General features: G+C 43.9%; 1 protein-coding gene across 1 annotated transcript in view; it reads right to left on the minus strand.

Annotated features, from left to right (window-relative positions):
• Positions 1–22645, minus strand: part of NOS1AP (nitric oxide synthase 1 adaptor protein) — a 352882-nt gene that overhangs the window by 245713 nt on the left and 84524 nt on the right. The window contains 1 exon segment of the mRNA XM_052637474.1: positions 16192–16263. Coding sequence (XP_052493434.1) covers positions 16192–16263 — 72 coding nt within the window.

Consider the following 22645-nt stretch of genomic DNA (forward strand, 5'->3'; position numbering starts at 1 on the left):
GAATTATTTAATGTCACGGAACTGTACATTTTAAAATGGTTAAAATGATAAACATTATGGAGATTCTTTTAAAAATGCACAGACATTATCAAAACAAGGAGTGGATACCTGTTACTAATGGCAGGAACATGAACAAATAGGTCCCCAGGGATGGTGAATGTAGCAGTGATGAACGAGGGTTCTGTTCGTTGAGATATTGTCTTTTACTTTTTTTATTGAAATGTAGTTGATCTACAATATTGTGCCAATCTCTGCTGTACAGCAAAGTGACTCAGTTATACACACATATGCATTCTTTTTTTATCTTCTTTTCCATTATGGATCATCACAGTATCTTCACTACAGTTCCTGGTGCTACAGATTACGACCTTGTTGTTTATTCATTACAAACGTAATAGTGTGCATCTACCAACCGTACATCCCAGTCCACGGCCTCCTCCCCTTGGCAACCACAAGTCTGAGCTGTAAGGCTATGAGTCTGTTTCTGTTTTGTAGACAGGTTCATTTGTGCCATATTTTAGACTCCACACATAAGTGATATCATGAAATGTGTCTTTCTCTTCTGACTTACTTCACTTAGCATGACAGTCTCTAGCTGCATCCATGTTGCTGCAAAAGGCGTTATTTTGTTCTTTTTTTTATGGCTGAGTTAGCACTCCATTGTATATATGCACCACGTCTTTATCCATTCATCTATCAATCAACATTTAGGTTGTTTCCAAGTTTTGGCAATAGATAATAGTGCTGCTATGAAAATACAGGTGCATTTTTGTCTGGGTATATTCCCAGGCATAGGGTTGCTGGATTATAGAGTGATGCTTAAATTCCAAAATATATAAACAATTCATATCATGCAACATCCAAAAAACAACCCAATCAAAAAAATGGGCAGAAGACAACAGATGGCCAGTAAGCACACGAAAAGATGCTTGACACCACTAATTATTAGAGAAATGCAAATCAAAACTACAGTGAGGACCACTTCATACCAGTCAGAATGGCCATCATTAAAAAGTCTACAAATAAAACATGGTAAAGAGGATGTGGAGGAAAGGAGCCCTCCTACACTCTTGATTGGTACAGCTACTATGGAGAACAGTATAGAGGCTCCTCAGAAAACTAAAAATAGGATTACCATATGAACTAGGCTCTTCATCTCCTCCTGATGTGATGGATAAACATCACTGGCTTCAAGAAGACCCCCGAACATCATGTCAGCACAAGAAACTGGGCTGAGCTAGGTAATATTCAAATGTTCCCATGGAAGCTCAATTACATTATTTCTTACTCTTGAGCATAAATGGCTGTAATAAAGTAAGTCACCGTCCTTAAAAGCAAGCATGTGTTAGCTTTGATAACAACTGATTCTTGCTCACTCTTTCTCTATGTACAGATTAATGCATTCAGCAGCTCTGTCCCTGTTTTAAAATCATTCCGAACTTGTTTACCTCAGGAGGAAAACCAAAGCTATTCACACAGTGACTTTTCAATCTGCTACAGACTTGGGGGAAAAAATAAATGCATTTTCTCATGTGTGGTCAGGCATTCAGCACGTAATAAGGGAACCAGATTCACATGATATGTGATTCCTAGGAATAAACTCCTGGAAATAATCTACCATTCCCACCTGGACTCGAGTCTCCAGCCACACTGTGCTGCTTGCTATTTCTTGAACCTGCAAAGCCCATTTCTGCCCCATGGGCTTTGCACTTACTGTTCCTTCTGTCCAGAGGCCTCCTCCATATATTCACATGGCTTGCTTGCTCCCTCTCTAGGTCACACTCACATCTCTAGAGATTCAAATGTCACCCTAAACTAGAGGCCTTTTCCAACAATTCATATAAGCTTTCACCCCTTACCTCCTGATACTATCTATCCTCATGCTCTGCTTTATTTCTCTGCCAACAATTTACCTGTATTGTCTCTTCATTTATCTTCATCGTAGCTACCAGAATATAAGCTCTGTGTAGACAGGAACCTTGTTTTGTAAACTGTTCAGAGCTCAAAAAAGAAAGTCAATCTATTTTTTTTTTTTTTTAGTGATTTATTACCTTTATATACCAAAGTTCTTATAATATTATTGATAGTATTTTCTGTTCTGTACATCACATTCCTGTGACTTACTATATTATTAGTTTGGTGCAAAAGTAATTGCAGTATTGCACTGTTGAACTTTGCCATTTGATATTGGAATACATTCTTAAATAAATATGGTTATGTTATACCTCATTTTAATGAGCACTTCTATTTTTATGCTTTTGGCTAATGACTTATCATTTGCTGTTTATTTTATACTTATTTTAGACCACAGAAATGATGTTAGACAAAAAGCAAATTCAAGAGTTTTTTTTTTTTAATTCAAATTCAAAATGGCTCATAAAGCAGCAGAGATAACTCACAACATCGAAATGCACCTGGCCCAGGAACTGCTAAAGAACGTACAGTGCCGTGGTGGTTCAAGCAGTTTTGTAAAGGAGACAAGACCCTTGAGGATGAGGCGCTCAATGGCCAGCCGTCAAAGTTGACAGTGACCAATTCAGAGGATCATTGAAGCTGATCCTCCCACAACTACACAAGAAGTTACCAAAGAACTCAATTTCAGCCATTCTACGGTCATTCAGCATCTGAAGCAAATATGAAAGGTGAAAAAGCTCGATAAGTGGGTGTCTCATGAGCTAACTGAAAAAAAAATCACTGTTTTGAAGTGTCCTCTTCTCTTGTTTTACACAACAATGAACCATTTTTCAATCGGATCATGACACGCAACAAAAAGCGGATTTTATATGACAACTGGCAATGACTACTGCAGTGAGAAGAAGCTCCAAAGCACTTCCCAAAGCTAAACTTGCACCAAGAAAAGCTCCTGGCCACTGTTTGGTGGTCTGCTGCCTAATTCACTACAGCTTTCTGAGTCCTAATAACACCATTCCATCTGAGAAGTATGCTCAGCAAATCAATGAGAGGCACCAAAAATTTCAATGCCTGCAGCTGGCACTGGTCAGCAGAATGGGACCAATTCTTCTCCATGACAACGCTCAACTTCATATCGCACAACCAACACATCAAAAGTTGAACAAATTGGGCTACAAAGTTTTGCTTCATCTGCCATATTCACCTGGCCTCTGGCCAACTGACTACCACTTCTTCCAGTATCTCAACAACTTTTGCAGAAAAAAAAAGCTTCCTTGACCAGCAGAAGGTAGAAAATGCTTTCCAAGAGTTTATCAAATCCCAAAGCAAATATTTTTAAGCTACAGAAAAAAACAAACATTTCTTGTTGGCAAAAATCTGTTGACTGTAATGGTTCCTGCTTTGATTAATAAACATGTGTTTGAGCCTAGTTATGATCAAAAATTCATGGTCCAAAACCACAATTACTTTTGTGTCAATCTAATACATACCCAGTAGTTTGTGCCTCTTAATCCCCACCGCCATTTCCATCCCCTTCCCCTCTAGCAAAGACTAACTTGTTCTCTGTATCTGTGAGTCTGTTTCTGTTTTGTGATATATGTTTGTTTTGTTTTTTAGATTCCATGTATAAGTGAAAGCATATAATATTTGCTTTTCTCTGATTTATTTCATTTAGTATAATACACTTCAGGTCCTTCCAGGCTGTCACAAGTGGCAAGATTTCATTCATTTTTGTGGCTGAATAATATTATATTGCAAAGTATATAAACCACATTTAACCATTCATCAGTTGGTGGGCACTGAGGCTACTTCCATATCTTGGATATTGTAAATAATGCTGTGAGAATGTGGAGAAAAGGGAACCCTAGCACACTGTTGGTGGGAATGTAAATTGGTACAGGCATTATGAAAACAGTAGGGAGGTTCCTCAAAAACATTAAAAACAGAACTAGCACATGATTCATCAATTCCACTGAATATTTATCCAAAGTAAATGAAAGCACTAATTCAAAGAGATATATGTACCCAATGTTCATCATACTTTTTAATGACTGGAGGAAAAAAATAAGTTCTGTGTCAGTACACTATTCTTTATATTGACGAGAATGCCTTGGCCAAGATTACCGAAGAAAGCAACGATTTGTTTCCTTTGGCTAAGAAGACGACTGTAACATACTCCTCAATCCACATCAAATGCTTTCTAAAATTTAATAAAGTATAGGCCCCTTTTCAAGAAAAAAAAAATTTGCAAATGCTCAGGATTTGAATGAATAAATGAAGTGAAGTGAAATGAAAGTCGTTCAGTTGTGTCCAACTCTTTGCGACACCATGGCCTATACAGTCCATGGAACTCTCCAGGCCAGAATACTGGAGTGGGTAGCCTTTCCCTTCTCCAGGGGATCTTCCCAACCCAGGGACTGAACCCAGGTCTCCCGCATTGCAGGCAGATTCTTTACCATCTGAGCCACAAGGGAAGCTGGTATATTCATACTATGGGATATCATTCAGTAATAAAAAGAAGTGAAATGCTGATACATGTCATACTATAGATAAGCCTCGAAAACATTATGCTAAGTGAAAGAAACTATATGCAAAAGCCCACAGATCATACGACTGCCGTTTACATGACACCTCCAGAACAGACAGATCATAGAGACGGAAAGTAGACGAGAGGTTGCCTGGGGCTGCATGGGGGGGATTGGGGCTGATTCAAAGGTGATGGCTAAGAAGTACAAAGTCTCTTTGTGGGATGATAAAAATGTTCTCAAATTGATCATGGTGATGGTTGCACAATACTAAAAACCACTGAATTATATACTTAAAATGGATGAGTTGCAGTATTTACGAGTTATGCCTCAATAAAGCTGTTACCAAAAAACTCTTGGCAAATCATACATAATTGTTTAACTATGTAAGACATAAAATTGGATATTAACTATTTATACATACAGGTTTTTTTACAAATTTATAAATTAAACACAAATTATACAACAAATAAATTCAAAGTAAAAATGTTCATGTCAGAGAAGATTCTGTTATTTAACTAAAACTCCATCCTTTCTCACAACAGGAATATGTTGTGAGTACCTTATCCAAGTTCTACTGAGTCCAGCAGACACACACTTGGGTGATAGTATTTTGACAACCAGCACAGCACAGGACCCAACAAATCAGAAGAGATACTGGAACTAATAAGAATAAATGGCAGTCACACAAGCCAGGAGCAACTCAAGAAGCCACCCCAGGGAGCATGGTCGCATCGCAGCCTCGCCTGCAGTACTGCGCCCCGTGAGCTGGCGCCATTTTTCTGCTACTCTGTTCCCACCACTGCGAAATCTCACTTCCACAAGGTATGGTCCTTCGCTTTATGGGAATTCCCTACAGACATATGGTAAACTTTTCTTCAGTGCACGATTACAAAAGAACTTTCTGGTGCCAACACAAGAAAACAAGCAAAACTGTAGACGATAAAATCAGTTGGCAGCATTCGGGTATAATATGGCCCTTCCAAATGACTGCAATAGGCTTATTTTACTTTGTTATTGGCTCAAATGACAACATGAAATTTTAAAATTCTTATAAAGAACTCAGACCCTGGAAACTAACATCCTTAAATTGCACAAGAGCCACAGAACCCATTTTGAGAAACACTTACCCACAAACTAAGGGAAAAAAGTAACTGGCACACAAAGCTGATGCCTTTAATAGCTAACATTTACCGGGTGCTTAAATGTGTCTGACAGCCAACTTGGATGGTTTTCTGAGCCCACTGCCCTGCCCAATACACATTAATTAGAAAGGAGAGAAGGGGATTATTATTTATGTTTTAATTTCATGGCTGCAGTCACCATCTGCAGTGATCCATGCGCTAAGCACTCTGCTCAGCGCTTTGCACGCACTCACATAAAACTGAAAAATATATCTACCGAGATGTCTACTTCTGCTTTACTGACTATGCTAAAGCCTTTGACTGTGTGGATCACAATAAACTGTGGAAAATTCTGACCAGACCACCTGACTTGCCTCTTGAGAAACCTGTATGCAGGTCAGGAAACAACAGTTAGAACTGGACATGGAACAGACTGGTTCCAAATATTAATAACCTCAGATATGCAGATGACACCACCCTTATGGCAGAAAGTGAAGAAGAACTAAAGAACCTCTTGATGAAAGTGAAAGAGGAGAGTGAAAAAGTTGGCTTAAAGCTCAACATTCAGAAAACTAAGCTCAGTCCCATCACTTCATGGCAAATAGATGGGGAATCAATGGAAACAGTGGCTGACTTTATTTTGGGGGGGCTCCAAAATCACTGCAGATGGTGACTGCAGCCATGAAATTAAAAGATGATTACTCCTTGGAAGAAAAGTGATGACCAACCTAAACAGCATATTCAAAAGCAGAGGCATTACTTTCTCAACAAAGGTCTGTCTAGTCAAGACTATGGTTTTTCCAGGAGTCATGTATGGATGTGAGAGTTGGACTATAAAGAAAGCTGAGCACCAAAGAATTGATGCTTTTGAACTGTGGTGTTGGAGAAGACTCTTGAGAGTCCTCTGGACTGCAAGGAGATCCAACCAGTCCATCCTAAAGGAAATCAGTCCTGAATATTCATTGGAAGGACTGATGCTGAAGCTGAAACTCCAATATTTTGGCCACGTGATGCAAAGAGCTGACTCATTTGAAAAGACCCTGATGCTGAGAAAGATTGAGGGCAGGAGGAGAAGGGGGAGACAGAGAATGAGATGGTTGGATGGCATCACGGACTCAATGTACATGAGGTTGGGTAAACTCTGGGAGTTGGTGATGGACAGGGAGGCCTGGCATGCTGCGGTCCATGGGTCACAAAGAGTCGGACACGGCTGAGCGACTGAACTGAAGATATCCCAACTTTACTGATTAAAGACTGGCAGAGTAAGAAACATGTCCAAAATCATTCAGCTAGTCAACAGAAGGAAGAGGATGTGAACTTAGTACTTATGACCCCAATACTAGAGCGCCCCAGTAAAGGGGGGGGAATCTTTCCAATCCCTGCTACAAGTCTAATATTCAGAATAATGTCACCACCACACCACCGGTCCCTGCTCCACCACCACCATGATGTGCACAACCTAATCTCCAAAACCTGTGACTATGTTACCTTACATGGCTAAAGGGACTCTGCAGCTGTGGTTAAATTAAAAACCCCACGACAGGGAGGTCATCCTGGATCATCAGGAGGAGGAAGAAGATCAACGTATGGACCAAGGTCTTACACGTGTTAGGGGGAGGCAGCAGCGTCAGAGGTCAGATGTGATTGCTGGCTTTGAAGATGGAAACAAGCCAAGGACTAAGGAATTCAGGCAGCATCTAGACGTCAGAAAAGCAAGGGCGCAGATTCTCCCTAGAGCCTCGGAAGGAAAGCAGCCCTACCAACTGGATTTTAGCCTCCCTTCAGACTTTTGACCTCCAGAAGTGTAAGATAATAGGCTTGCTTTGTTTTAAGCCACTACGTTTGTAGTAATTTGTTACAGTAGAAATAGGAAATTAACAGGGCCATGCTAAAGTAATGAGAGGGAGGCCTGTGTTACAATCTAAGCTGCTCAAAGGTAACCTTGCCAACTCCGAATTTGGAAAGAAAAGGACAACAATTAATGGCAAGAGAGAAAATGATGTCGAGGGTAGCTGCTGAGGGGGAAACAAAATGTTTCCTGGACAAAGCCTTCCAGAAGAGGGTAAAGCGTGGATTTCGTGGCTGAATGTATGAGGAGGCCACAAATGTATGAGGCGGCCACATGCAGGGGCTAAATGCACGTGGGGAGGGAAACGCACAGCTATAAGGCACTCGCCCCTCCAGCCACTGTTCCATAAAGCCCCCGTGTCCCCCAGTCCCTGGATCTTCTCCCAAGAACGTCCAGGGCCATTTTACGTCTATTGGTTCTCTTGAGAGAGATTTCCGGAAGAGGTGGCACCTCTGGAAGGGAGTTGTGGGAGTGGGGAGGGCTTGGCCATGTCCTGGTCACCTACTCATTCTGTTCCAGGCCACTGACCACACCACTCCTGAGCAGTCCCTCTTGAGAGATCAAGTCCCTGTTCAACAGCAAACTGATCCCATGCTGGACTACTGTGAAAGCTATCTCCAGGGTGGCCGAGTGTTCACCAAGCCCACAGGCGGAGGAGCCACGATGGGGAGCACACACCTGAGTGCATCCAGCTGCAGGCACACACCCTGCAGAGCCAGGCCGTGCGGCCTCTGGGAGGCTGCACCCCAGTTCTGCAGAGCTCAGTCCCCGGGCTTTTAACAGGCATAAGTCTGGTCTGTGGCTGCAAAGACAGCCACCTTCTCTCCAGCCCTGAAGGTCCAGCAAGATGCCTCTACCCTTCCCCACCTGAGGCTGCCCTTCCAGCAGCTACAACAGGTCCCCAAGGGGAGGCAGTGACAGAACACCAGCTGCCCCTCTGGAGCCCAGCCTGGCTCTCCACACACCAGCGTCCCTGGCAAGTGACAAAGCAGGGCAGGTCTGACTGCACTGCAGCTTCCCCCCTCCCTGGCACCCCAGCCCCTCAGCAGAGCCTCACTGGGTTTCACTGCTTTTTTGCTCACATGGCTATCATCTAAGATTAATTTTCTCAGTCACTCAACAAAAGTCTACTGAGCAAAGGCTGGCATCCTGCCAGACTCTGGGAATATAGTTGTTACAAGTGCTACAAAAGAGAGAGGTGTGGTGCCATGAGACCATGTGAGAGGACAAAATGATCTAGTCGGGGGAGCCTCCCAGAGGAAGCAAGGCTTGCCACCGAAATCAGGAAAAAGATGCTGGCTGTTAAAAGAAGCTAGATGAAGCAGCTCAGTATCTCAGGGTATTTATCTATATGAAATGCTTTGAAACCCAGAAGAAGGTGTAAAAATGACACTGATGAGTATAAATAATCCTTTTTGGTTTATAAAGTGGTTTTTCATGCATTATCCCAGACTCAACAATAGCACCAGGGAAAACAACAAGTATCATCCTTTCCCCTTTAGAAACAAGGAAACTGAAATTAATGGCAGTCAATACCTCACCAAGTTTACACATCAAGTCAAGGGGCTGCAAGCTCAACTCTCATTCTTCACTGAGAGCTCTTTTGACAACACAGTGCTGCCTTCCTGAGGAATCTAAAAAGTGCAATGATAGGAAATAGTATTAATATTCGGGGACAAAGGCCTTGAAAATCATACTAAATTTTTGGCCACCAAATTCACCTATTCACACAGCAGACCCAATGGTGCAAAGTCAGTAGCCTGATTTCAGTACTACCAGCCACTCTTCAACTTTCAACCAGTAACCTCCAAGCAAGCAATCCCACTGTATCAGACTAACTGTGGACTCACAGAACTTCTCTGAACTTTGTGAATCGTTCTAAGTTGTGCGATTTTTTTTTTAAGTCATAGCCCCTCTTCTATTGTCGTCTTTGTCCAGCTGGCATCTTCTCAGACCTCTGGATCCTTGGTAGACAAAGAGCAGGGCTTCCCAAGTGGCACAGAGGTAAAGAATCCCTCTAATGCAGGAGATGCGGGTTCAATCCCTGGGTCAGGAAGATCCCCTGGAGAAGGACATGGCAACCCACTCCAGTACTCTTGCCTGGAGAATCCCATGGACAGAGGAGCCTGGTGGGCTACAGTCCACGGACTCACAAAGAGTCAAACACGACTGAACAACTGAGCAGATAAAGAGCAGGATAATCATCCAGTGCTTCCGGGGAATATCTCTAAGCTTCCTCCCTACCTGGGTCACCACTGAGATCAGAGGAGAACATGTGGTCAACCCAGTATGAGGCAGTGGGTAAAGTACGTGATCTGAAATTAGAGGGCTTATTGGTTTGATCTGGCCTCCATCACTTAGCGTATCCTATCTGGTAGACAATAGGCAAGTCAGGTGTGGTGGGTGGAATGACGGGCCTCCAAAGGTGTCCATATCCCAATGCCTGGAACCTGTGACTGTGCTATGTTACATGGCAAAAGGACTTTGAAGAAGTCATTTAAGAACTGTGAGATGGGACAATTATCCTGAATTCTCCATACAGACCCAATGTCATCAAAAGGATCTTTATAAGAAGGAGGTAAGAGGGTCACAGTCAAAGAAGGGGACATGGTGATGGAAGGAGAGTTTAGAGTGCGAGGCCACAAGCCAAGCAGTACAGGTGGCCTTGAGAAGCTGAAAGAGACAAGGAACAGATTCTTTCCTAGACCCTCCATAAGGAACACAGCCCTGCTGACGCAATTTTATTTTAGTCCCATAAGACTCACTTCTGACCTCTAGAACTGTAAGATAATACGCTTGCCTTGTTTTAAACCAGTCAGACAGCGTTGATTTGTTTCAGTAGCAACAGTAAACTAGTACAGAAAATAACAGAAACTGAAGGTTTCTTACGAGTATGACAAACAAGGGAACAGACCACGGTCTTTATGTGTCAAGGGTCTCAACCTTGGGGAACATGCCAAATCCTGAAAAAGGAAACAAGCAAAAAGCAGGTGCAAAAGGGAGACGCAGATGTAAAGAGCAGACTTCGGACTCAGTGGGAGAAGAAGAGGGTGGGATGAGTTGAGAGAACAGCACTGAAACCTACACATCGCCGTACGTAAAGTGAGAGCCAGTGGGGGTTTGACGTGTGACACCGGGCACCCACAGTCGGTGGTCTGCGGCAGCCTGGAGGGATGGGGTGGGGAGGGAGGTGGCAGGGAGTCCAGGAGGGAGGGGACACATGCATGCCCACGGCTGATTCATGTTGATGTATGGCGAGAACCATCACAATACCGTAATTATCCTCCAATTAAAAAAAAAAAACTGCTGCTACCCACAGCTGCAGTTCATTCCAACTCAGTTTGACAGTCAAAGTGTCCCCAAATCCATCCCAACTCCCAATTAATCAATGGAAATTCCTAGAAGCCGTCCAAAGAAAACAAGGAACCAAAAAATGTGCAGTGACTTTCCATTGGCCTCACACTGCAGTGGAAAGCATACTGGGCTGGGCATCAGAAGATCTGGGTCTTCCTCCTGTGTGACCTTGGGCCTCTGTAAAATCTGATGGACAAACTGATAAACTGCAATTACAGTCACATCAAACAATGAATGGTGTGTTATGATTCTGTGTATTTGAAGTACACAATAGACTGAGTTTAATCAAGTACATTTTATTGAGGAAAACATTTAAGTCACCCATTCATTCACAAAACACTACTGTGTTCTAATGGTCAGGCATTAAGCCAGGAAGCCGAGGTTCAAAGACAGTACAGTGTGATGTGGCCACCTCCCCTCAGGAGATGCAAGTCCTCCCTGAGCCACAAGAGCCTCATCTCTGGGGTCATTTGGCTGCAGTATCTACTGACCATTGATTCCAACCCTCAGTAACCCAGGGCCCTTCCTGTCTCCCCCAAGTTGGGTAACACCTCCCAGTTACACACTTGCTTAGCCTCTGACCCTTTTACTAATAATACATTCATGTGTCTAGTTTGCCCACTGCTGAATAGCAGCACCCAACAGAATACTGAATCATCAGCACAGCATGTACCTGTGCCAAGGGTCCCCTTTCTTCCTTCCTCCCTGTCCCATCTTTCTGCCTCTCATCGAACAGCAGTAACAAGATTATTCCCTTCTCCAGGAAGACGGATCTTCCTGACCCAGGTCTCCTGCACTGCACGCAGATGTTTCACCATCTGAGCCACCAGGGAAGCCCCAAATGATATAACATATGCGAAAGAAGGTTAAAAGTTGTAAGTGTACAAGGTACAAATACGCACGAATAATCGCTATTAGCCACAGAGCAAGAGGAAGCGCTGACCACCACCCACCACCCCCCCACCCCCCCGCCCCAGCCGGGCAGGACTGGCTCTCCTGCTCCTTACTTCTTCCTCCACCGCCTCCCAGGTCCTAGGCCCTCACCTGCGTGGTCTCCACTCCAAGTGGGCTCCACACATGAGAACCGGGAGCTCGCCACGCTGGTCACCAGAGCCTGGCCAACAGCTGTGCATCCAAGCAGAGGGGCCCTGGGTGACCAGGGCAGGGCCTGGCAGGGCCAGAAGTGGCTCTGCCTGGAGTGTTAGAGAAGCAGAAGGTGAAGGTGCTCGATTCAGGGGAGGCCTTCTGAGAAATGCTGATGAATTTATGTGCTAACTCATACCATGCCGCCTGTGCGAAGGCTGCACTTACAACCGTTCACAACCCCAGATCTTGCCCTCAGAAAAACAGTATAAGGAACTCCCACACTCTGGCATAGGGTAGTTCAGCCAGGGGGTCCCTGTGACAGTAAGCAGCCTGGCAATCCATTATGAAACCATGTTCTGCTCCCCGAAACCACCCATAAACACTCCAAGTGCTTAACGGCCCCCATCCCAACAAATCCCTACCGGAAAAAAGAAAATTCATCTATTTTAAAAGCCAGTATCCAATCAGATACACATGTTGCTGCTAAGTTGCTTCAGTCGTGTCCAACTCTGTGCGACCCCATAGATGGCAGCCCACCAGGCTCCCCCGTCCCTGGGATTCTCCAGGCAAGAACACTGGAGTGGGTTGCCATTTCCTTCTCCAACACATGAAAGTGAAAAGTGAAAGTGAATTCACTCAGTCATGTCCGACTCTTAACGACCCCATGGATTACAGCCCACCAGGTTCCTCCGTCCATGAGATTTTTCAGGCAAGAGTACTGGAGTGGGGTGCCATTGCCTTCTCCGGATACACATGTAACTGAGGAAAAAAAATTATACTGCGGGGGGATCAAAAAGGATGCAACCATTATGGAACACAGTACAGAGAGCCCTCAGAAAGTTTTAAAAAAGAATTACCATATAACCCAGTAATCCCACTTCTGAATATACATCAGAGGAATTCAAAACAGGATCTCAAAGAAAAATGTGCATATTCAAGTTCACTGAAGCATTATTCACACTAGCCACAACAGCCAAAAGTTAGAAGAAGCCCAAGTGTACAGTGGATAAACGGATAAAGAAAATGTGCTATACACGTTCAACTGTATATGCCCCTGGTAACTCAGTCAGTAAAGAATCAGCCTGTAGTGCAAGAGATCTGAGTTTAATCCCTGGTTTCAGAAGATCCCCTGGAGAAGGAAATGGCAACCCACTCCAGCATCCTTGCCTGGAATATCCCATGGACAGAGGAGCCTGACAGGTTGCAGTCCATGGGGTCGCAAAGAGTTGGGCACAACTGAATACTGTGCAGCCAAAAAAGGAAGGAAATGTCATGTGCTACAACATGGATGAACATTATGAACATTATTCCAGGTAAAATAAGCCAGGCCAGATGGTAAATACAGTGTGATTCCATATATATGAGGTATCTGAACAGTCAGATTATACGCACAGAAAATATAAAGGTGGTGGCCAAGGGCTGTGGGAAGGGGCAGGGAGAATCAGTGTTTAATGGGTACAGAGTGTCAGTTTCACAAAAATTTCAGAGTGACCTGTTACACGGTGTAAATATACTTAACACTATTGAATTATACACTTTTAAATGGTTAACATGTCATGTGTTTTTAATCTCCATTAAAAAAAATCTTCGCAAGCACATGAAAAAGAAAAAGATGCCGAGGACAGATAACATAAATTTTAAAAGAAAAGCTATATGGAGAGAGTACCTTGAGAAACGGGGAAAAAGGAAAAGCATCAGCCAAATCAACGGTCCACCTAGTCAGCTTGGAGTCGGTGCTGCAGGTGTGACCCGGGGGCAGGAACAGGACTCCAAATGCCGCAGAAGTCCCAGCGCGGAAGGCGAGTCTGGTCCCCTCAGGACAAGCCCTTCACTGAGTGCTTCCCTGTCTGGGAAATGCAGACAATCTGCATTGCTTCATCCACTGTCCTGTCCAGGAAGACTGGCATCTAAAGGGCCTGGCATGGCACAACTCATTTCACAGACGTAAGGCTCCAAGGTCCTTAGAGTAACTGCTTTCCTCTGAGGACGAGCCGCTGCTTGGGACCAAGCTGGAGGCCTGCACCTGTGAGTCCACAAGAGCACCCAGGAACCAAACTCTGCAGCGTCCTGCCCAACGTTAGCCTGGCACCATTCAACAGAAAAGGACAAAGTCAGGAACAGTCCTGAACACGGAAATCACATGCTCTGGTTCTTGACAAGTGTAATTACAGCCAAAACAGCTTCTAAAAGGGAGGGAAGAAAAGAAAATAGCACCCCGGACCTAGCGGTGAATTGGGGGGTTCACGGTAAAACACACACCCAGAGTTCTCATTGGTGGCCAGACTAAACAAGTGACCGCGGACAGCCAGACCAAACAGCTTTCTGGCCAATTAATTCCTCCCTCTAATTTAATGAGCTGCTCATTAAGTACTGGAAGCAGGTCATAGGGAAGAGAGCTGCTGGCACATGGCCCGCTGGGCTGACAGGTGCTGAGGGAGAGGAGACAGGGGCCACACTCCAGCCCCAAGGGCTCCAGATCCCGTGCACAGCACCACCAGCCACCACGGCCCACCTCTGCTTCGAGATGCTGTTTGCCGGTACCTCCGTTCCTTCTACAAAGTTGGATTCCTGCCACTGACTCCCTCACTGGGGAAGTTCCAAGTCCCGGCCTTTCAGTTCTCCAGCGGGAGTCACCACCCAAACCAGGAAGCAGCGCAGTTCTGGGCGTGGATGCCTATCAAACTACCGACACCAACTTGATCTAGAATCAATTATTTAATGCCCCCGACTTCCATGCCCTCATCTACAAAGTATAAAACAATACTCTCACTTCATCTAGAGTAGCTACAAATAATAAATAACATTATTTCCATATTAAAAGGCCTGGTAAAGCACCTGTCACACAGTAAGTGCTGAATAGTAGCTACTATTCTGATAGCTACTATTATTATTAATTACTCTAATATGATAGTAATAGTAGAAACAACATAGTCACTGTGTCCTAGTCCAGTATAAAGAAAAAAGGGACTCTTTTGGTTGAAACCCCAAGGTCACAACCCCAAGGTGAGAGCAATAACCCATCCGCAAAAGGATGACACCCCAGATACACCCAGCCAGGCCTCAGCGGTCTCTGCCTGAGTGGGAAGGTGAAGAAGAGAAGAGGTCTGGGAATACTGACTGCCAAGCCTGAAGCCAAAGGCATGTTCTCATGAAAGCAAGTGGAGAGCTGCATGCAGGCTGCACGCCCACCACTTCAAGACCTCTGTGACTCTCTGAGCCTCAGTTTAATCCAGATAATGAAGGTAACATGATCCCATTTGACAGTTTGTTGTGAACATTAAATGAACTCATATGAAAGTGACTCATTCCTGCGTCCAAGAAAAACAGTATTGATGTATTTAAAAATACTTTCAACAAATTCAACTTAACAATAAAAAATGCTAAAGAACTGGGAGGGTCAAAGCAGTGAACAGCCTAAAATAAGCAGGCTAATGAACTGCTTAGAGAAAACACAATGAATTGAGGTTTCTGTTGTTCAGATGAACTAACTAAAAAAAACTGACAAAAAGCAAAATGAGGCTCCCAACATCTATATGTTTTCCACTGAAGTGAGTAGATTCCTCTAGAAGACAAAGAGCTCAAACCAGGCTGCATTCAGGATGACCAATCCAGCCACCTCCAATACCAATTCTCTCCAAAAAATCATTCCAATTCATTTGCCCAATCCCAGATCCCCCCTCAAACTGCACAAATCTAATCTCTTCTGTTTCACGACAGAGTACATGGGGAAATTCCTTCACAGTGGTCAGAAGACAAATTATTCCATCTCTGATCCGTGTACCACAGACTCTGGTCCTAAAGCAATAGATTGGAAAGTTGACCAAACTCTTTTAGAATATCTGAAATAGTAGAAGAGAATGCACACACATGTCCAGAGCCTAAAGCAACTGACCAAGGAAATTCTGTTGAAATCCCATGTTTGTTCTTAAAAATTTACGTAAATTTTCTTTATGCACCACAAAAATGCTTTACTTTTTAAAAAGTGCTTTGAGCCAAGTATCAGCTAATTACTAAACCTTTTCACTAAAAGCTGAGTAAGTTCACCAGTCTCCCTCTCACTCCCTGGCAGACCCCACATCCTCAGGGGTAACATGCATCTCAGTTTGAGAAGCGGTAGTTCACAAGACAGAGAGGGTGGTAGCCCTCCAGCCATCGTATGTCCATTTTAACCTTGGCCTTTAAGCAACATCAACCACCTAACTCAGAATAGCTCCCCTGGACAGTATAGGTGTCTTGCACAGAGTGCAGCCATCCATTCTGGCACCCTGAGCACCTTCTAAAAGGGCAAGCAAGTAGGATGCCTGGGTTCCAGGCCCACACAGCCCCATCTCCAGCCACTCACCCGGATCCGGCGCATGGCAGCCACAATCTCCACTCTGCTGTTGGGCCTTGGTACGTCCAGACTTCCAACGTACTGTGGGGAGAGAAGCAAACACTCTCTGAGAAGAGGGATGGCAAGAGTCTCTAATCACAGAAAGTTAGGGCTGGAAGGATTTCCAGAGGTCATCAAGTTCATCTTCCCATTCTACAGATAAGGAAATTAAGTGCCAAAAGGATGTTTCCTGACTACTTCTAACTTTATAGAAAGCAAAACGAGAAACTGGTTCCTTTTCTCATCTTGTTTTTAATCAGAGAGGCAGGCAAGGACTGTGTTTAAACAAGCGGGCTTCTGAAACAGAAAGGGTTGGGTATGAAGACTCTCCCACCACCTTTGTGGCAAGCTAGTTTGCCTTTGTCTCAGTTTCATCATCTGTAAAATGGGATTTCAGTAAAGATAAAGTGGGGTAAGGTATAATCTCTTACAGAAATCTGGTCTTCATGCATTAAAGCAATCTAAAGGAATAAAGAAGAAAAATATCTACTTATTTTTTAATTAATGAAACTTCACTGAGTTTGCCCTGGATGTTACAGAGACTCAGACATTTGAGTAATTTCCTGAATAGAGAAAAGGAATGGACTAGTTATGCATTTAAAAACCTAACCTGATTAAACCAAATGACATACAGGTTGTTTAATATCGTATATAATTTTTTGCTACACACGGCTCAAATAATGCAGATATATGCAGAGTACTGTCAATGGTTTCAAGCACATCTCTCTTTTGTATATTAATGGACATACAAATTCATAGACATGCCGAGGAATTTCTGTTATGTGAAAAGGTTAATACTACTCACATTGTTCTGCAACTTGGTTTTTTAACTTTAAAGATAACTTGGATATCTTTCTCCACCAATGGATACAAGCCTATCCATTACTTATGACCACTCTGCTACTGGTGGACACTTCCCCAGGGCACTCTTAGAAAACTGCTTCCACAAACCTCCTTATCTGCACACTGCTGAGCTCATCCAGGTAGCCCTTTAGGCTAGATTCCTACAAGTGGGTCTACTGGATCAAAATTATAGATAATTTCTAGATATCACTACTCAGTAGGATGAAACAAGAGAAGAGGACAGCCCCACCCTATTCCATACTGACCCACTGGGATTTGCCTTTTCCTTTTTAAAAGCACATATAAAACAGCCCAGAGGATATCCCAGAAATTAATAGCCCCAAGATAATTTAAAAGTCTATGCAACCAAGGACCACATTAATAGAAGTGCAGGACAGTCATCTGCAAGAAACATACTTCCTATGGTTACGAGAACAGAAGGTTCTTCCTAAAATTTGGAGCGAGGCTGGTCCCAGTGAAAAGGGTTTCGAAAACTAAATACTGCCAAAGGATTTCCCCTCGTATTGATCCACAGTGTGTGGTAATACACTGGAGACAGTGATTCCCTGCCCCCATAGGAAATCTGGGCCCCACATGGACGGCCCCACCATCGCAGCTAAACAAAGGCCCCTCGACCTGAGGATCTAAGCGCACTGCCAGCTTCAACCATGGCTGGCATAGCTCCCCTCTGAGCTCTGCGACTCCATGGTTTGCCAGCATGTCAGTGACCCACACAGCCAGGAATGACATGAGGCCAGGTTTATGACGGCCCAAGTTCAAAGCAACCCCCCTCGCAGCTGGGGGCCGTCTCCACACTCCCCCTCCCGAGCGCTGCATGCCTGGCGGCTCCTGCCCTGAACTCTGAACCGTCAGGAACTGGCAATCAGTCTGAACGCAGACGCCGAAATGGATCCTGCCCCCTCCTTTCTCAGAAAAGGGCAGCACTGAGAACCCCAAACCAGTCGGGGGTACAGAGAGAGGAGAAGTGGCTTTCTAGCTCTGGACGAGGTTTCCTAACCAGGGAGTAGCATTCTGCACGTGAAGGCACTGGCATGAGGACACCCAACATAGTCACGCTATCCATGCCTCCTTCACGCCATTAGCCAGCTGGTACGTGTGCATGTACTCAGCACACACCTTCACACACATCAGTGCACACATGCTCACACACATGTGGCACGTGCATACACATGACTCACCACACACACGCATCTCACACAGCCCACACGAGCATGCACACAGTCATCCCACGCTCACTAACACATCCCACTTGCAGTCACACCACAGGCTCATCTTCCTTCTCAACCATCTGAAGAAAATCACAAATCTGCCTTTCTGAGAGAGAGTATGGAGCAGACACCCATCTCTACCAGAGCTAGACCTTATGGTTATTCGAGGAGATTAAAAGGAGACATGAAGCAGGGATCAAAAACTCATCCACACTAATGACGAACCAAAAAGCAGAGCAACAATTTCAGGGAAGCAGAGGAGGGGTCAAAAATCAGAGGGTACAATGAGTAATTACTGCCATTATGTACATGTATAACTCCATAACAAAAAAGTATCTCCATACCTAACTATTACCACCACCACCACAAATAATCTCAGTCCACCCTGAGGCTCCATTGTGGGCAAAATACAAGACAGTCTTAGACCAGACAGATCAGGAAGCTCACACAACCACGTAAGTTTAAATATATCAGGGCCTGCTTCCTTTTCACTACCATTTAGAAAAGAAAAAACAAAAACCTAGAAGGAAGATGCAAATTGTACTAAGTAATCAACATACAAGATTTATGAGTCAGTTTTATCTGTGGCTTCATCTTCCAGATAAGGAGGAGTTAAGTGCAAATAAGGTTAACCAAAGGACTTCAAATATTCTTTGTAAGTTCCAGAGAAACCTCAGCCTTGGTGCTAGGTTAATACCTCAGGAAGTTGTTTTTTTGGGGGGGTGGGGGGTGCTTTTTCTTCATTTACTTGCTTCCACCTTATTTTCTAGAGATTAATTTCTGAAGACTGTGATGAACTGAACTGTAGTGTTTCCTGGTGAATCACACTAAAAGCAGCAAGATATAACAGCTTAACACAGTCACGAATATTATCACCACCCACTGACTTGTGAGACTTTCTGCCCTTATCCTCCTCAAGAAACAGCCCTTTATTTAAAAGGTTTCTGTCAAGTGTTTTCGGAGATCAGCAAAAAGCTTATGTATGAATCAAAAATAAACACATCAAATTATCGGCTTGTAATGATGCTGGAGAAACTGGTATCCTCAGACTTGGCCTCTGACAAACTGGATAAGATACAAAGAAATAACTGCATAAAATGTACAAAGAGGGAACTATGGATACATACAAACTATGTCTATTAGTTAATAATAATTATCAATACTGGCTTATCAATTGTACCAAATGCACACACTAATGCAAGATAGTAATAACAGGAGACAAAGCAGGGGGTTGAAGGGGTGTATGGGAACTCTCCTTGCTACCCAATTTGTCTGTTTCGTAAAACCACTCTAAAAAACTAAGTCTACTAGTTGAAATGTAAAAGTAGGAAGTCAAGAAACACCTGGAGTAACAGGCAGATTTGGCCTTGGAGTACGGAATGAAGCAGGGCAAATGCTAATAGAGTTTTGCCAAGAGAACACACTGGTCATAGCAAACACCCTCTTCGAACACAAGAGAAGACTCTACACATGGATATCACCATAGTCAACACCGAAATGAGACTGATTATATTCTTTGCAGCCAAAGATGGAGAAGCTCTATACAGTCAGCAAAAGCAAGACTGGGAGCTGACTGTGGCTCAGATCATGAACTCCTTATTGCCAAATTCAGACTTAAATTGAAGAAAGTAGGAAAAACCGCTAGACCATTCAGGTATGACCTAAATCAAATCCCTTATGATTATACAGTGGAAGTGACAAATAGATTTAAGGGCCTAGATCTGATAGACAGAGTGCCTGATGAACTATGGACGAAGGTTCGTGACATTGTACAGGAGACAGGGATTAAGACCATCCCCATGGAAAAGAAATGCAAAAAAGCAAAATGGCTGTCTGGAGAGGCCTTACAAATAGCTATGAAAAGAAGAGAAGCGAAAAGCAAAGGAAAAAAGGAGAGATATAAGCATCTGAATACAGAGTCCAAAGAATAGCAAGAAGACATAAGAAACCCTTCCTCAGCAATCAATGCAAAGAAATCGAGGAAAACAGCAGAATGGGGAAGACTAGAGATCTCTTCAAGAAAATTAGAGATACCAAGGGAACGTTTTATGCAAAGATGGGCTCAATAAAGGACAGAAATGGTATGCACCTAACAGAAGCAGAAGATATTAAGAAGAGGTGGCAAGAATACACAGAAGAACTGTACAAAAAAGATCTTCACGACCCAGATAATCATGATGGTGTGATCCCTCACCTAGAGCCAAATATCCTGGAATGTGAAGTCAAGTGGGCCTTAGAAAGCACCACTGGGAACAAAGGTAGTGGAGGTGATGGAATTCCAGTGGAGCTACTTCAAATTCTGAAAGATGATGCTGTGAAAGTGCTGCACTCAATATGCCAGCAAATTTGGAAAACTCAGTAGTGGCCACAGGACTGGAAAAGGTCAGTTTTCATTCCAATCCCAAAGAAAGGCAATGCCAAAGAATGCTCAAACTACTGCACAATTGCATTCATCTCACATGCTAGTAAAGGAATGTTGAAAATTCTCCAAGCCAGGCTTCAGCAATACATGAATTATGAATTTCCTGATGTTCAAGCTGGGTTTAGAAAAGGCAGAGGAATCAGAGATCAAATTGCCAACATCTGCTGGATCATGGAAAAAGCAAGAGAGTTCCAGAAAAATATTTATTTCTGCTTTATTGACTATACCAAAGCCTTTGACTGTGTGGATCACAAGAAACTGCAGAAAATTCTGAGAGAGACGGGAATCCCAAACCACCTGACTTGCCTCTTGAGAAACCTGTATGCAGGTCAGGAAGCAACAGTTAGAACTGGGCATGGAACAACAGACTGGTTCCAAATAGGAAAAGGAGTATGTCAAGGCTGTATATGGTCACCCTGCTTATTTAACTTATATGCAGAGTACATCATGAGAAACGCTGGGCTGGAAGAAGCACAAGCTGGAATCAAGATTGCCGGGAAAAATAACAATAACCTCAGATATGCAGATGACACCACCCTTATGGCAGAAAGTGAAGAGGAACTAAAAAGCTTCTTGATGAAAGTGAAAGAGGAGAGTGAAAAAGTTGGCTTAAAGCTCAAGATTCAGAAAACTAAGATCATGGCATCTGGTCCCATCACTTCATGGGAAACAGATGGGGAAACAGTGGAAGCAGTGGCTCACTTTATTTTTTGGGGGGTTTCAAAATCACTGCAGATGGTGATTGCAGCCATGAAATTAAAACATGCTTACTCCTTGGAAGAAAAGTCATGACCAACCTAGACAGTATATTCAATAGCAGAGCCATTACTTTGCCAAGAAAGGTCCGTCTAGTCAAGGCTATGGTTTTTCCAGTGGTCATGTATGGATGTGAGAGTTGGACTGTGAAGAAAGCTGAGCACCCAAGAATTGATGCTTTTGAACTGTGGTGTTGGAGAAGACTCTTGAGAGTCCCTTGGACTGCAAGGAGATCCAACCAGTCCATTCTGAAGGAGATCAGCCCTGGGATTTCTTTGGAAGGAATGATGCTAAAGCTGAAACTCCAGTACTTTGGTTACCTCATGCAAAGAGTTGACTCATTAGAAAAGACACTGATGCTGGAAGGGTTTGGGGGCAGGAGAAGAAGGGGATGACAGAGGATGAAATGGCTGGATGGCATCACTGACTCGATGGACATGAGTTTGAGTGAACTCCGGGAGATGGTGACAGACAGGGAGGCCTGGCGTGCTGCGATTCATGGGGTCACAAAGAGTCGGACACAACTGAGCAACTGAACTGACTGATTAGTTGAAATAATAAAAATAACTTTGAAGGCACTGGAGAGAGACCAAAAGCAGGCAGAGTTTGGTGGGGAATCAACCCCTGAAAGTAGGGAACCACACTAGATAAGACCTGGTTGGTGCAGTTTTGCCCAACAACACAATCCCACAAGGGCAACACTGACTGCCTGGAGCTTAGGCTAAAATGCTCACTCAGAGGGCCTGGGAAGTTGATCATCAGAAATGTGAACAACCAGAGAGCCTGAAAGAGAGCAGAAATTGCTGACAGAAAAGGAGCCCCAATCATGTATAAATGCTACTTGGGTCTTGGATGCCCCCCCTCCCACCAGCTCCACATGAGGAAAGCAGGCTCCAAGGAGGCTGGCAGAAGGTGGCAGTTGCTCACCTCATGTAATCGTGTAAGTCACTCAGTCATGTACGACTCTGTGACCCCATGGACTGTAGCCCACCAGGCTCCTCTGTCGATGGAATTCTCCATTCCAGAATGGAAGGATATTGGAGTGAGTTGCCATTCTCTTCTCCAGGGGGTCTTCCCACCCAGGGACTGAACCCAGGTCTCCTGCATTGCAGGCAGATTCTTTATCATCTGAGCCACCAATCTGCTTGTACTGCTCATGTCAGCAGAGGCAAAT

The sequence above is a fragment of the Budorcas taxicolor genome, chromosome 3, assembly GCF_023091745.1.
Source record: "Budorcas taxicolor isolate Tak-1 chromosome 3, Takin1.1, whole genome shotgun sequence".
Classification (NCBI taxonomy): Eukaryota; Metazoa; Chordata; class Mammalia; order Artiodactyla; family Bovidae; genus Budorcas; species Budorcas taxicolor.